Raw genomic sequence first — 13825 nt, 5'->3', positions numbered from 1 at the left:
TCACTATGTTACCTAAGCTGGTCTTGAACTCCTGAGCTCAAGTGATCTGCCCACCTTGGCTTCCCAAAGTGCTGGGACTACAAGTGTGAGCCACTGCACCTGGGCCGTGTACTTTTCTGTTTGGCTTCTTCTGCTCCACATAAGGTCTACAAGATCTACCCACGGCGTTGCATTGACAGTGGTTCCTTTTACTGCTGTTCTATCATACAACATTGCACCATTTACGTATTCATGCTCTTGCTGATGGGCATTTGAGCTGTTTCCAGTTCAGGGCTACAGTCTTGTACATGTCTTCCAGTGGCCCTATGCCGCCATCTCTCTTGGTAGCTACCTAGGAGTGGAATTGCTGGGTCATAGGGGAAGTGTGTGTGTTAATAAGAAACTGCTGAACGGTTTTCCGAAGTGGTTGTACCTACTGACATTTCCACCAGCCATGTATGAGTGCTGTGTAGCCTCTTCCTCTCCAGTACTTGGGGATGTCAGACTTTTTCATTTTTTTGAGATGGAGTTTTGCTCCTGTTGCCCAGGCTGGAGTGCGATGGTGCAATCTCAGCTCACTGCAGCCTCCGCCTCCTGGGTTGAAGTGATTCTCCTGCCTCAGCCTCCCGAGTAGCTGGGATTATAGGCAGCCACCACCACGCCCAGCTAATTTTTTGTATTTTTAGTAAAGATGGGGTTTCACTATGTTCGCCAGACTAGTCTCCAACTCCTGGCCTCAGGTGATCCACCTGCCTCCGCCTCCCAAACTGGTAGGATTACAGGCATGAGCCATTGCGCCCGGCCGGGGATGTCAGACTCTTAATGGGTGGGTGACTGTTATCTCATTTCCCTGCTGAGTAATGATGTTGGGTGCTCAGGAAACATCTGCTGATAGAACCCTGTGGTGGGCTATAGAGAGTGGCTCTCTACCTGGCAGGGAGTGTCACTGTCGTTGGCTGCCATGCTGGCCTCAGAAGCTACTCCCTGTTCCACATACTGGTCACACCTACACCCCGGGCGCAGCTGAGATCAGACCAAGACATTCAGACAGACTAGGCTAAAGGCTTCCCACCGCTAGAAAAAAAGACAGAAAATAGGCCAGGCGCGGTGGCTCACGCTTGTAATCCCAGCACTTTGGGAGGCCGAGGCGGGCGGATCACGAGGTCAGGAGATCGAGACCATGGTAAAACCCCGTCTCTACTAAAAATACAAAAAAATTAGCCGGGCATGGTGGCGGGCGCCTGTAGTCCCAGCTACTCGGAGAGGCTGAGGCAGGAGAATGGCGTGAACCCAGGAGGCGGAGCTTGCAGTGAGCCGAGATCACGCCACTGCACTCCAGCCTGGGCGACAGAGTGAGACTCCGTCTCAAAAAAAAAAAAAAAAAAAAAGAAAAAAGACAGAAAATCATCGGTTCCCCAGCAGAGCTCTGCAGACAGGGCACTGACAGGCTGCCCCTTCCCGGTGTCCAGTGGCACCTATTGGGCAGAGGCCATCTTTCACCACTCCTAGGAGGCACCCAGAGGCCACATGGCCCAGCCAGGAACACCATCTCCCCTGGGCCCCTGCCCTCTGTCTCAGGAGGCTGCATCCTAACACTTGGCAAAGGCTGGGCATGGCCTGTGAGGTCAGCAGAAACTCCTAGCCAGTGGGAGGTGGGCAGAGGCACTTGGCACAACCTTGTGCTTTTGCCAATGTCTGCTCACATGCACTTGGCACAACCTCTGCTCTGGTGACCCCAAGTGTCTACCTTCCCTGGGTCCACCCCCAACCTGTTTTGAGAGAAAGCTGCCCCTGGGCCAGTGAGATCCACCTCCTGTCCACAGACTATGCCAACCACAGCTCTTTCAGTGACAAGTGACAGAAACCCAACTGGCTTACAGGAGGGGAATGTTTATTGGCTCTTGCGACTTAAGAAGTCCAAGGTCCACAGGCCTCGAGCCAGCTCAGCCCCAGGTGCCCAGATGGCATCAGGAAGCTCTTGTCTCTGGACCTCTTGGCTCTGCTCCCAGTGCTGGCTTTGTTCTCAGGCAGGATGGACCCTTGGGGTAATAAGTGGCTTCCAACAGCTCCCGGCCCACATGCATTCCGCCAGCTCTGCTGCCCCAGTGTGGCCACTGTCATCTTGCCAGCGATCTTGTCAAAACCCTTTCCCAATGGTCCCACTTGAAGTCCCAGGGCTCGGGACCCCACCCTTGCACCAACCAGTGGTGGAGTGTGGGTGGCTCTGTGATGGGCTAGCCTGGTGTGCCACTCCCACCCCTCAGCCCCAGGGAGGGGGCTCAGCTGCACAAAGCACAGGTTCCAGCAGAGGAGAGATGGTTCCTGAAAAGAAACCAAAAGCACTGCTACCAAAGCGGGGCACCCAGAGGAAGGCAGGGCCTGCAGACGCCCGTTTCCAGCTCCCCAGGGCTGTCCCCTCTCCATGCCTCAAATCCTTGACCCTCCCATCAGCCTTGGGTGTTTTAACTCATCTTCTCCTTCTTTGGGCCCCTCACTCAGGTTAGGAGACCCGCCCCCTGCTTCACAGAGAAGTCAGACACCATCAGATAAAAACTGAAGACCAGCCAGGTGTGATGGCTCACCTCTGTAAGCCCAGCATGTTGGGAGGCCAAGGTGGGAGGATCACCTCAGCCCAGGAGTTCGAGACCAGCCAGAGCAACATAGTGAGACCTCATCTCTACACACACACACACACACACACACACACACACACACACACACACACACGCCTATAGTCCCAACTACTCCAGAAGATGAGGTGGGAGGATCCCTTGAGCCCAGAAGGCTGCAGGCTGCAATGAGCCATGATTGTGCCACTGCTTTACAGTGGCAAAGAGAGGCCCTGGCTCCAAAACAAAACAAAACAAAAAATTTAAAATACAAAAAAATTGTTACCTCTGGTTGGGCGCAGTGGCTCATGCCTGTAATCCCAACACTTTGGGAGGCCAGGTCAGGCGGATCACTTGAGGTCAGGAGTTCGAGACCAGCCTGACCAACATAGCAAAACCACGTCTCTACTAAAAATACAAAACTTAGCTCGGCATGGTGGCGGGCGCCCGTAATCCCAGCTACTCAGGAGGCTGAGGCAGGAGAATCGCTTGAACCCAGGAGGTGGAGGTTGCAGTGAGCCAAGATCACGCCACTGTACTCTAGCCTGGGCCAAAGAGCAACTCCATCTCAAAAAAACAAAAAAAAAGTTACTTCAGTCCTCGCCCAAAAACCCACTTACTGCCCTGTCCCTTGGCAGGTTGAGGTTGGCCTGAGGTTCCCCCACCTCACCCCATCAGTTCTTTCCCATCCTATCCCTGCAGCCCCTCTCTCTTTAAAGGCTTACATTCTCGCTATCTAAAAACCATCCCTATACATCCATATAGTGTGAGAAATGTATGTATATACAATATATAATGTAAATATATATGTAAATAAACAAACCACCCCCACCCCTGTGCCCCTCACTCTGAGCAGTCTCTGGTTGGCATCCCTAAGTGCTGCTTCCATACACCTCAGGGTCTCTCATCTCCAGCCCCCTCACCCCCTACAACCACCACCAAGGCCCAAGCAGCACTGGTAGAGGCTCCAGGAAAGCTGAGGGACACCTTGCAGGCGCCACCTCCTGTCCACGGCATCTGACACTTGACCTCTCCCTGCTTCCAGATGTACCTGGATGGGCACCACCATGGATCCTGGGTGGCCTGGGTTCTGGGCCCTCTCATCTCCTTTGGTGGTCTGCCCCAGCACCCCATGCTCGGCAAGGTCACCTGCTTTTGAGGCTTACAAGCGTCTTTGTCCCCCTATGTTCACGCATCCACTCGGCACCTTCCCTCAGCAGCCTCACAGGCACCCCCAAATCATCAGAGCCAGATTGTGACCTTCAGGCTGAACCTGTTCTTCCTGAGTCTCCAGCAGGGAAGGAGCCCCTGCCCACCAAAGCTGCTGCAGAAAGAAACCTGGGGGTCGCCCTTAACAATCCCCCTCAACCTCCATGTCCAGTCAGCCATCTCTATGCTCAAGGCTGAGGCCAGCACAGACCCAAGTCTGCCCACTGCTCACTGTGCCCCTACCTCATCCTGCTCCAGCCGCCATCACCCTCACCCAGACTTCTGAGTCAGTTCCCTGCTGCCACCAGTGCCCACGAGAAAGCCAGTGAGCTTGCTAAGAAACAGACTATATGTATACATTTTTTTTTGAGATGGGGTCTTGCTCTGTTGCCCAGGCTGGAGTGCAGTGGTGCAATCATGCCTCACTGCTGCCTCGAACTCCTGTCCCAGCCTCCCAAGCAGCTGGGACCATAGGCATACACCACCATGCCAGCAGACCTTTAAAATTGAATGCCTTGTGGGCCCCAGGAGGCCCCACGTGGGCCAGCTACATCCTCCCCAGCCTCACCGAGTACCTCTGCTTTACAGGCAGCACAGCTCCTGGGTCTGCTCTGAAGGGTTATCTGGATGAACAGGCTGTGTCACTGCCCTGCTCAAAAACCACCTTCAAGGCCCTCCACAATCTCGCTATGTCTGCTCCTTTCCACCTGCCCTTCACTACACTGGACACGGGACTCTACAGTTTCCAAGACCTGTTCCTGTTCCCTGTCCCACTTATCCCTTCACAGCAGCCCACAGTGGGGCAGAACAGTCTCCATCAGGGAGACAAGGGGCTGCTCAGAGCAGGGCAGCAGCCCGCCGGGGTTCATCAGCCCACCAGGGGTCAGCAGGACCACAGGGCAAGTGTCCCCCGCATGCCCAGCACTTGCGGGCTCTCCCACCCCCCTTCTGTCGGCAGCCTTGGTGCACTCAGCAGAACCATGGCCTCCAGCCTCCCCAGATGACCCCTCTCTCCCCTCACTGCCACCTCACCTGCCACTGACACGGCCCCAGCTCCCAGTTTATTTATTTTTTTTTTTTTTTTGAGATGGAGTCTCACTCTGCCCCCCAGGTTGGAGTGCAGTGGCATGATCTCAGCTCACTGCAGCCTCCACCTCCCAGGTTCAAGCGATTCTCCTGCCTCAGCCTCCCTAGTAGCTGGGATTACAGGCATGCACCACCACGCCCAGCTAATTTTTGTATTTTTAGTAGAGACGGTGTTTCACCATGTTGGCCAGACTGGTCTTGAACTCTTGACCTCAGGTGATCTGCCTGCCTCAGCCTCCCAGTGTTGGGATTACAGGTGTGAGCCACCGCGCCCTGGCCCAGCTCCCAGTGTCATGTGGGGAAGGCAGGTGGGTGGATGGGATGGCAACCATGACGTCCTGCACAGAGCCTGGAACAGACACTGAGATTCCCTTTTATTATTTTTTTTAATAAATTTAAGAACAGCTCTATCTTCTCTCCTCCCCCCAGAGCAACTAAAATCAACTAAAAGGGGCTATGGCCTGGGGGGCGGAAGGCGCTAGGAGTCGTAATCTTCTTCGTCCTCTTCATCAGGTGCTGAGGGGCCTGGGGGCGCTGGGGGCAAAGGCAGAGTAGAGGCGAAGGGCAGGAAGGGTGTCGGGGGGCTGCAGGGCAGAAGGCAGGAGAGAGTCAGGCCTGAGCCCCACCGTGCCCTCTACAGGGGCAGCTGCCAAGACCCTCCCTCCCCCATCTGACCCTCCCACCACTACCCTCCAGATCCATGGGGCCAAGGCCCAGGACAGCTCACACAGAGCAGGCCCAGGCCCCGCCCACGGGCCCTGGCAGGGTGGAGCAGGATCTTTTGGGAGAACAGTCTCCTGCCTTCAAGCCCTCCTCAGTTATTCTCCTCCCACCCCCCAAATCTGCCACAATCAACAAGACCAAGGGGCCAGGGAGAACAGGAGGGGTAAGCTGGCTCTGGGGAGTCTGCCAGCACCCTCCCATGCCTCTGGGCTGCTCACCTCTGAAAGTGGGCAGGGGGGTGGCTGGCCTGGGGTGGAGGTTGTGATGTTTCCTCTTCCCCATCAGTATCTGTGTCCTCAGATTCATCCTGTGAGCACCGCAGAGGTCAGAGTTGACAAGAAAAGACACGAGCCCATCACTGGGAGTGACAGCGACAGCAGTAGACCCTCATAGCCACAATTTACAAATAAACCAGTGAGCAAAGAGGTTGCAGAAAAGGATGAGAGCTGCCTTCTTGCCAGTTCAGCCTGGGGTGAGGCTGCCTGTCCCATCTCCAAGGGCAGGGCGAAGGGCTGGGGCCTCACTCACCTCCTGCTCCGAGTCTGTCCCGGACAGCTTCTTGTCCTTGCTTTTCGTTCCCATCCCACCGTTCTTCCGGCCGCCGCTGCCTGGCTTCCGGCCCCTTTGGGAAGGTACAGTCCATCTGTCCGGAGGTCTCCCTACTCCTTGGCCACCCCCAAGCCCTGTGGTCTTGGCCTTCCCCACTGTATGCCAGGCCCTGGCCCCACCTGCGGGCGCCCTTGTCCCCATCCATATGGTTGTCCTCCCCGTCCCCCTGCATGTCGGGAACAGATGCCACCAGGTCCTTCAAGAAGTCAAACTGCTGCTCCAGCTCGATGCACTGCTTCCTGGAAGAGGTGAGGAGGGACTGGCACTCAAGAGGGGCCAGACACCCAAACCCTCAGTGGGTGGCAGCAAGGGGCCCCAGATGTCAGACTGGAGCCCGGGCCAATCTCCGCTCCCGGGCCTGCCCTCCTTTACTCAGGTGGCTCCCTCTGCCTGGAAGCCCAGCCCCTCCTCTGCCAGTCTGTGGCCTTGCTGGTGTCCCGGCTGCCGCCCACCTCCCTCGCCATCCAGGCTCTGCCTCCCTCAGTGTGTGAACTCCCCGCGCCAGCCCGGCCGGCCCCTCCCGGCTCCTCGCTGCTCACAGGTGGGATGTGGTCATGGTCTTAGCGTTCCGCGACTGGGTCACCTGGCAGGCCTTCTTCAACAGCGACTCTAGGAAGAGCTCGAGCGCCCGGGCTGAGGGGCGTCAAGGAGAACTCCGGGGCGGGAGAGGGCGACCCGCTGCCTCCCTCCCCCACGCCCCTCGACCCGGTCCGCCCCCGGCAGGATACAGATGATGACAGGCACCGCCGCCGCCACCTTCCCAATCTCTTCGTCCGTCTGCATGATCTTCTTGATCCGCGCCTGCGGGTGGGGGAGCAGAGTTCAGACCCCGTCGCCTCCGTCCCCTAAGGGGGTGCTGGGGGAGGAAGGGGCATCCCCGGAGAAAGGGGGCGGGGGACGCGGACGCGGGGAGGGCACGGAGGGGGCGGGGCGTCCAGGCCTCCGAACACCGCGGCGCGCCCGCCTCCCCAGCGGGAACTGGGCCCAAGCCACCCGGGAGCCGGGCCCACTCCTGCCGGGCTCTGCCACGTGCTCACCGGCGGGAACCGCGCGTTGTACTTCTTCTTCTTGCTCGGCATCTCGGGGCCTCTCTCGCTGCGTCGGGTCCAGCGCCGCCGCCCGCAGCCTCCCGGCTCCCGGGCCTGCTCGCCGCCCGCCCGCCGCGGTTCCCCTGGGTCCTGGTGCCGCCTGCTCCGCCCCCGCCGTTTCCCGCGGAGTCCTAGCGCCGCCGGTTAAGACGCCGCTCGCAGGGCCCTAGTGCCCTCCTCTTGGAGCCTCCTGGGCGGTGCGCGTCCCTCCCTAGTCTGGACCGCCGCTCCCGCCCGCCTCCAAGGCCAGAAGAGCGAACGTTGGCCCCGCCCCCCGCGGCCCGCCCCTCCCGGGGTTCCCGCGATGGGCCCGCCCCCGAGTCAGCACCTCCCCGTCGGCCCCGCCCCTTCCCCTGCCGGCCCCGCCCCACAGCGCGGCCGCTGAGGCCCGCGGCTCCGCCCTGTGGCTGCGCTTGTCTATAAAGTTGTTGTTGAGGTGGCGCGGCGCTAAGATGGCGGCGGCGGCGGCGGCAGCCGTGGCGGGGGTGGGGCGCGGCGGCGGTGGCGCGGAGCCCCGGCAGGAGCGGAGCCGGGCCCGGGGCTGGGCCGGCGTCGAACGCAGCGAAGGCCGGAGGTGACTGCGGGCGCCGGGAGGGGCAGGGCAGGGCTGGGGCGGGAGCACAGCTCGGGCCGTGGGCGTTAATGGCGGCGGGCGCGGCACGGCCGGATCCTGGCTCTCCTGCAGGCTCTAACAAGCCCAGGTTCGAGTCCGGGAACCGCCCCATTGGCCTCGGAACGGCCTGTAACCTCTCTGGACCTCAGTGTCCTCGTCTTTAAGTCGTCCCGATAACGCCTGCCCGGGAGGCCTGGCCCTACAGAGCCGGCCTCGGGAGCTGCGCGAACGTGCGCTTCTTTGCCTTCCTCTATTAAATGCCAGCGCACCGGATACCTGCCAGGAAAAGGGGGCCTTGGCAGGGCCGGGAGGTGTAGCTGGGGCCGGTTGCTCCCACGCCTGGATTCACCCTTCGGCCCTGCCACGCACTACAGGTGTGACCTTGGGCAAGTCCTTTCTCTCTGAGCCTCAGTTTCCTTTTCTGTAAGTCAAGGAGAATAGTAATAATTGCAGCAACCCTTCTGGAGCGCTCACTCCTCAGGCATCTAATTTTCACAGCGGATCTACGGGACAGGAGCAGTTGTTATCACATTGTAAAGATGAGGCAACTGAGGCGCATCGACAGTAAGTCTTACCCAAGGCCACAGTTTAATCCAGTGCCTGGCACCTGTAGTTACTGTCTCAGACCCCGCCCTGACTCCGTTCCCTCACAGCAGGATGGAACCAGGTGAGGAGCTGGAAGAGGAGGACTCTCCAGGTGGCCGTGAGGATGGCTTCACCGCTGAGCACCTGGCTGCAGAGGCCATGGCAGCTGACATGGACCCCTGGCTAGTGTTTGATGCCCGCACAGCGCTTGCCACTGAGCTGGATGCCTGGCTGGCCAAGTACCCACCATCCCAAGTTACCCGCTATGGGGACCCCGGTTCACCCAACTCAGAGCCTGTGGGCTGGATTGCAGTGTATGGGCAGGGCTACAGCCCCAACTCCGGGGACGTGCAGGGCCTGCAGGCAGCCTGGGAAGCTCTGCAGACCAGTGGGCGGCCCATCACACCGGGTACCCTGCGCCAGCTCGCCATCACCCACCACGTGCTCTCGGGCAAGTGGCTTATGCATCTGGCACCGGGCTTCAAGCTGGACCACGCCTGGGCTGGCATTGCCCGGGCCGTGGTTGAAGGCCGGCTTCAGGTGGCCAAGGTGAGCCCACGGGCCAAGGAGGGTGGGCGCCAGGTCATCTGTGTTTACACGGACGACTTCACGGACCGCTTGGGTGTACTGGAGGCAGATTCAGCCATCCGTGCAGCGGGCATTAAGTGTCTGCTCACCTACAAGCCTGATGTCTACACCTACCTGGGCATCTACCGGGCCAATCGCTGGCACCTCTGCCCCACTCTCTATGAGAGCCGTTTCCAGCTTGGGGGCAGTGCCCGTGGCTCCCGAGTGCTTGACCGTGCCAACAACGTGGAACTGACCTAGAGGGGCCAAATTGGGGAGACTGCCCTCTCCCCACTCCGTGCTGGGGATGGATCCTCCTGTCTTCCTCCTTGTCCCATGAAGGCCACACCCCCCAGCTCTGGGGACTCCTAGGTCACTTGGGAACTACCTGCATCTTCAGTCCCCTTGAACTTCTGCCCTCTGTTCAGGGCTGACACAAGCCCCACAGGCTGGGGGGCTCCGGTTCCCTGAGGGATGAGCCTTCAGCTTCCTTTTGTAATGCTGCTCCCCTCCACTGTCCAGGACCATGAGTTGGGTGCAGACACCTAGGAGGAGAGACTTCCTTGGAACGCTCATCCCCGGCTATACCTCCCCTTCCTCCTGCATCTCCCCTTCTTTCCTTCCCCCTCAGGAGGGAGAAAACTTAGTGCTTCCAGCCCCTTTTGGCGCCTTCATGGTCCAGGGGTAGGGGCCCCACTGGCCTGAGCATGCCATTTTGAGGGGAGGGTAGTCGTGCCTACTTGTCCCCTGGCAGTGGGGATGCCAGGACCATGGACATGAGGCCTGCCCATCCCTGCCAACTCACACAGCCTGTACCACCGTCCCCCCTTCCTTGGCTACTTTGACATGTGCCCGCTCCTGGCATTTCAATAAAACCCGGCTTGGGTCTGTGTCTTGAGTGTTTTTTAAAATACTGTCTTGGTGGTTACCTGCTTTCGTTGCTAGGGAGAGGCAGGGCCAGGAGAGACTACCCCCTTGACCCGGCCAGGCCCCCATAGCTGCCCCTAGCAATAAGTTGTGCCTCACTGCTAAGTTTAGGCCCTGTCTCTAAGAACCTCTGCAAAACCAGCCCCACTTCCCCTCCATCCCAAATCAGTTTCTCAGAGATTTCCCATAATTCCAAGGGTTGACCCCTCCAGGAACGTCTAAGGGGCCACTGCTAGCCCTCAGGGTGCATTTGTGCGTATTAGAGAAAGGTACCAAGTCCAAGCAGTCCTAGGCTGGGGTATGCGGTTTGGGGAGCAGAGGATGGGATGGGCTGGATTTCGGCACCCTAGGCTGGACATCCTTGTGCAGTGAACAACCTGCGCAACCCTAGGTAGTCTCTCTGGAAGCCCTGCCATTCATACTCTCCTCTTCTACCGCCCTGACCATCGTAGGGCCCACTGGACAGTTTGCAAAACACTTTCATATGCATTAAATTTAATTCTCACAACCTCTTTAGATGTTGGCCCCATTCTGCGGTCAAGGAAGTTGAAGCCAAGAGGGGAAAGGAGTTTTCTCAGTGTCATGCGCTGAGGTGGGCAGAGCTAAGACTTGCATCCCAGTCCCCTCCTCAGGCAATGAGGTCCCTGAGCCCACCAAGGAAAACAGTGAGCTTTTCATAACTCACAAAGCATGTTCACTTACGTGATCTCAGTAGGCCGCCCCACTCTGCTGGGACTTGCTGTAGCCTTGGAGGCTGGCTCCTGCACCCCTCCACCTCTCCAGCCCTGTGCCTGGCCCTGGCCTTGATTGGGGGCCACTGTGTCTGGCAGGGAGCCTCTTGGGACACAGCTCTCGTGCCGTGCCGGGACTGACTCAGCCTCCAGCAGTCTCACCGAATCGGAATTTAGAGCAGGGGAGCGGAGATGCCACCGGGCTGACTGGGTGGAAGTGGCTGAGTCATGAGATGCTGGCTCAGTGCTCTCTCCAGCTTCCTCCCCACCCTGAGCTTCCCCAGGGCTGAGTCCCCCTCTGCCCAGCCTTGGGAAGTCCCCAGAGCTGGGTGGTCTCCGAGTTGGAGCCTGGTGCTCTGCCTCCCTCGGGCTGCCAGGGCATTGCACTCCACCAAAGTGGGCCAAGGTACCTCATGGGTCCCGCAGAGATGCCCAAGTGGGTCAACAGCACTGGCTTCTTCCATAGCTGAGTGTGTCACACACAGCCCCTCTCCATCCCCGTGCCTTGCCCCAGCCCACAACTCACCGTCTCCCAAGCCACTTCCACCCTCCTCTTGTCGCCTCTCCGTTCTCCACAGCCAGGTCAATAGATCCCTCCTGCAGAGTGGCCATGTCCTGCCAAAAGCCCTTCCATGGCTCCCCACACCTGACCTGGTGCCCATAGACTGCCCCCGCTTCCCTCGGACACCCCTTTCTGCCCATGCTCACCCTGCTGGAGCCATCTGTTACTTCCTTCACCCCCTGGTGCACAGCTCTGGGCCTTGGGCTGTTCCTTCTGCTTGAGCACCTGCCTTAAACAGCCCTGATGGCCGGAGTGCGTGGTGACTTGTGTAATGGCTTGATTGATGTCTGTCTCCTGCTGTCCCCTAAGCCCCATGCCCATACTGTGCTCTGTGAAGGCAGGAACAGTGGCTAGATCTCAGCCTTGTTCCCAGAGCCTACCACAGTGCTTGGCCGGAACAACGACTCCATAAGTAATTACATGAATGAATGAGGTAATTGGCGACTCCAGCCCCTGCTGGATCCTTCTGCCTCATCCCATCTCCATTCCCTGCTTTGCACTCCTTGTCCAAGAACGTTGAGCTGCATGTGACTTTCTTGTACACATGGTGGCCTTTCTCACTTTCACGCCTTTGCTGGTGCCGTAGCCTCTGCTTAGCTTACCCTCGCCCACTTCCCTGGCTGCGCACGTTGCGACCACTGTCATGTTTTTTTTTTTTTTTTTTTTTGAGCGAGTCTCGCTCTGTCGCCCAGCTGGTGCGTGGCGTATCTCGGCTCACTGCAGCTCCGCCTCCGGTTCACGCCATTCTCCTGCCTCAGCCTCCTGCAGCTGGACTACAGGCCCGCCACCCCGCTAATTTTTGTATTTTGTAGAGATGGGTTCACCGGTCTCGATCTCCTGACTCGTGATCGCCGCCCGGCCCCAATGCTGGATACAGCGTGCCACCGCGCCCGGCCAGTGTAATTCTTCAGGATGCTTCCGGATCCTTCCTCACCCCAACTGTTGCAGGCATGTCCCATAGGCTCCCACAGCTCCCGCCCGCCTGCTGCTCTCATCTGTGTGTAAGATCCCTTCAGACAGTGGCAATGCTTTATCCTCTAGCATCCGGCATAGGGCCCAACCTAGTGCAGATGCCAAATTAACATTCTTTTTTTGTTTTGTTTTGTTTTTTTTGAGACGGAGTCTTGCTCTATCGCCCAAGCTGGAGTGCAGTGGTGCAATGTCGGCTCACTGCAAGCTCTGCCTTCCGGGTTCACGCCATTCTCCTGCCTCAGCCTCCTGAGTAGCTGGGACTACAAGGCGCCCACCGCCACGCCTGGCTAATTTTTTGGATTTTTAGTAGAGACGGGGTTTCACCGTGTTAGCCAGGATGGTCTCGATCTCCTGATCTCGTGATCCGCCCACCTCAGCCTCCCAAAGTGCTGGGATTACAGGCGTGAACCACCACGGCCGGCCTCTTTTTTGAGATAGGGTCTTGCTCTGCTGCCCAGGCTGGAATGCAGTGGCATAATCATGGCTCACTGCAGCTTTGAACTCCTGGGCTCAAGCGATCCTACCACCTCGGCCTCCCAAAGTGCTGGAATTACAAATATGAGCCCCTGTACTCAGCCAAACATTCTTGAATAAATGAGTGAGTGAATGAAAGCCACTCTCTCTCTGGGCCTCAGTTTCCTCATTCTATTCGTGACAAGAGCCAGGCACAGTGCTAAGCGTTTACCTACATGATTTCATCTAAGTTTCACCTGGCTGTATTATTGTTGCCATTTTGCAGAAGAGGAAACTGAGACCCAGACAAGTTCAATAATTGGCTCAAGGTTATGGAGCAAGTCCAAGATTCAAACCCAGTTCATCCAACTCCGGGGCACCTTATGCACTGTTAAACCCCCACTTTATCGAAGTGCTGTTGGGGTGGGAGCTGCAAGGATAGATGAGACCCTGCAAGGACTCAGGATCTGGTTTCTAAAGCACATAGGAGGTTGGGTCCTCAGAACCACTTGGGAGAGAAGCTGGGCCAAAACTGAGAGTCTTTTTTTTTTTTAGATGGAGTTTCACTCTGTCACCCAGGCTGGAGTACAGTGGCATGATCTCGGTTCACTGCAACCTCCGCCTCCTGGGTTGCCATGTTGGCCAGGCTGGTCTCGAACGCCTGACCTCAGGTGATCTGCCCACCTTTGCCTCCCAAAGTGCTGGGATTAGAGGCATGAGCCATCACGCCTGGCCGAAAGTCCCTTTTTTACCGATGAAGAAACTGAGGCCTAGAGAGTGCAATGACCAAGCCTACTGGGCAGGAAGGGTCTCCAGGTCTACAGTGGGAACTGGCCCCCTGCCAGGTCAATGGCCCCCCAAAACCCACCCCCTCAGTCTGGCAGTGAGTTCTGCCCTGTTTGGCTGGCCTGTTCCTACCTTGGAGCAGGGAAGTGCCTTTGGCCCAGGGGGTGCTGGGCAAACTTGGACAAGTCCTGTGCTCTGCTCCTTTTATAAAAGCAGGGGAAGGGTGTCTGAGGCCAGGAAAAAGCCCCAACTCCTTTTACTCCCACTCCCACATACTGCAAACCCCAGACCCCAGGGAGGAGGCTCCAGAGGGTCTGTCCAGGGAA

At 58.1% G+C, this 13825-nt stretch overlaps 2 protein-coding genes across 5 annotated transcripts; one reads left to right on the top strand and one right to left on the bottom strand.

Moving 5' to 3' along the window:
- Positions 1-5235: 5235 nt before the first annotated feature.
- DRAP1 (DR1 associated protein 1) lies at positions 5236-7567 on the bottom strand. The gene is made up of 7 exons (XM_030811239.1): positions 7253-7567; positions 6944-7016; positions 6755-6848; positions 6335-6454; positions 6135-6228; positions 5825-5913; positions 5236-5467 (listed from the first exon to the last, which is right to left on the bottom strand). Exons 1-7 carry the CDS (start codon positions 7292-7294, stop codon positions 5362-5364), a joined length of 618 nt encoding a protein of 205 aa, XP_030667099.1. The 5' UTR covers positions 7295-7567; the 3' UTR covers positions 5236-5361.
- Positions 7568-7641: 74 nt separating this feature from the next.
- Positions 7642-9979, top strand: C4H11orf68 (chromosome 4 C11orf68 homolog). 4 transcript variants are annotated; one of them, XM_030811238.1, is made up of 3 exons: positions 7642-7877; positions 8415-8480; positions 8573-9979. In XM_030811238.1, exons 1-3 carry the CDS (start codon positions 7756-7758, stop codon positions 9327-9329), a joined length of 945 nt encoding a protein of 314 aa, XP_030667098.1. In that variant the 5' UTR covers positions 7642-7755; the 3' UTR covers positions 9330-9979. The 4 variants fall into 4 exon arrangements, with proteins under 4 accessions (XP_030667098.1, XP_030667097.1, XP_003274260.1 ...); XM_030811237.1 differs by having other exon boundaries at positions 8570-9979; XM_003274212.4 differs by lacking the exon at positions 8415-8480.
- The last annotated feature ends 3846 nt before the right edge of the window (positions 9980-13825 follow it).

The sequence above is a fragment of the Nomascus leucogenys genome, chromosome 4 (genome assembly GCF_006542625.1).
Source record: "Nomascus leucogenys isolate Asia chromosome 4, Asia_NLE_v1, whole genome shotgun sequence".
NCBI lineage: Eukaryota > Metazoa > Chordata > Mammalia > Primates > Hylobatidae > Nomascus > Nomascus leucogenys.
The sequence above is the reverse complement of the archived record's forward strand: the minus strand, read 5'-3'. Positions and strand labels throughout refer to the sequence as shown.

Coding starts and splice junctions, on each gene's coding strand:
- DRAP1 (XM_030811239.1), bottom strand. CDS start 7,294: ATGCCGAGCAAGAAGAAGAAGTACAACGCGCGGTTCCCGCCG. Junction 6,455..6,754: donor ACCATGACCACATCCCACCT/GTGAGCAGCGAG, acceptor CACCTCTTCCAG/GAAGCAGTGCATCGAGCTGG. Junction 6,229..6,334: donor GGGGACAAGGGCGCCCGCAG/GTGGGGCCAGGG, acceptor ACCTTCCCAAAG/GGGCCGGAAGCCAGGCAGCG.
- C4H11orf68 (XM_030811237.1), top strand. CDS start 7,756: ATGGCGGCGGCGGCGGCGGCAGCCGTGGCGGGGGTGGGGCGCGGCGGC. Junction 7,878..8,414: donor GAACGCAGCGAAGGCCGGAG/GTGACTGCGGGC, acceptor TAATTTTCACAG/CGGATCTACGGGACAGGAGC. Junction 8,481..8,569: donor GCAACTGAGGCGCATCGACA/GTAAGTCTTACC, acceptor GTTCCCTCACAG/CAGGATGGAACCAGGTGAGG.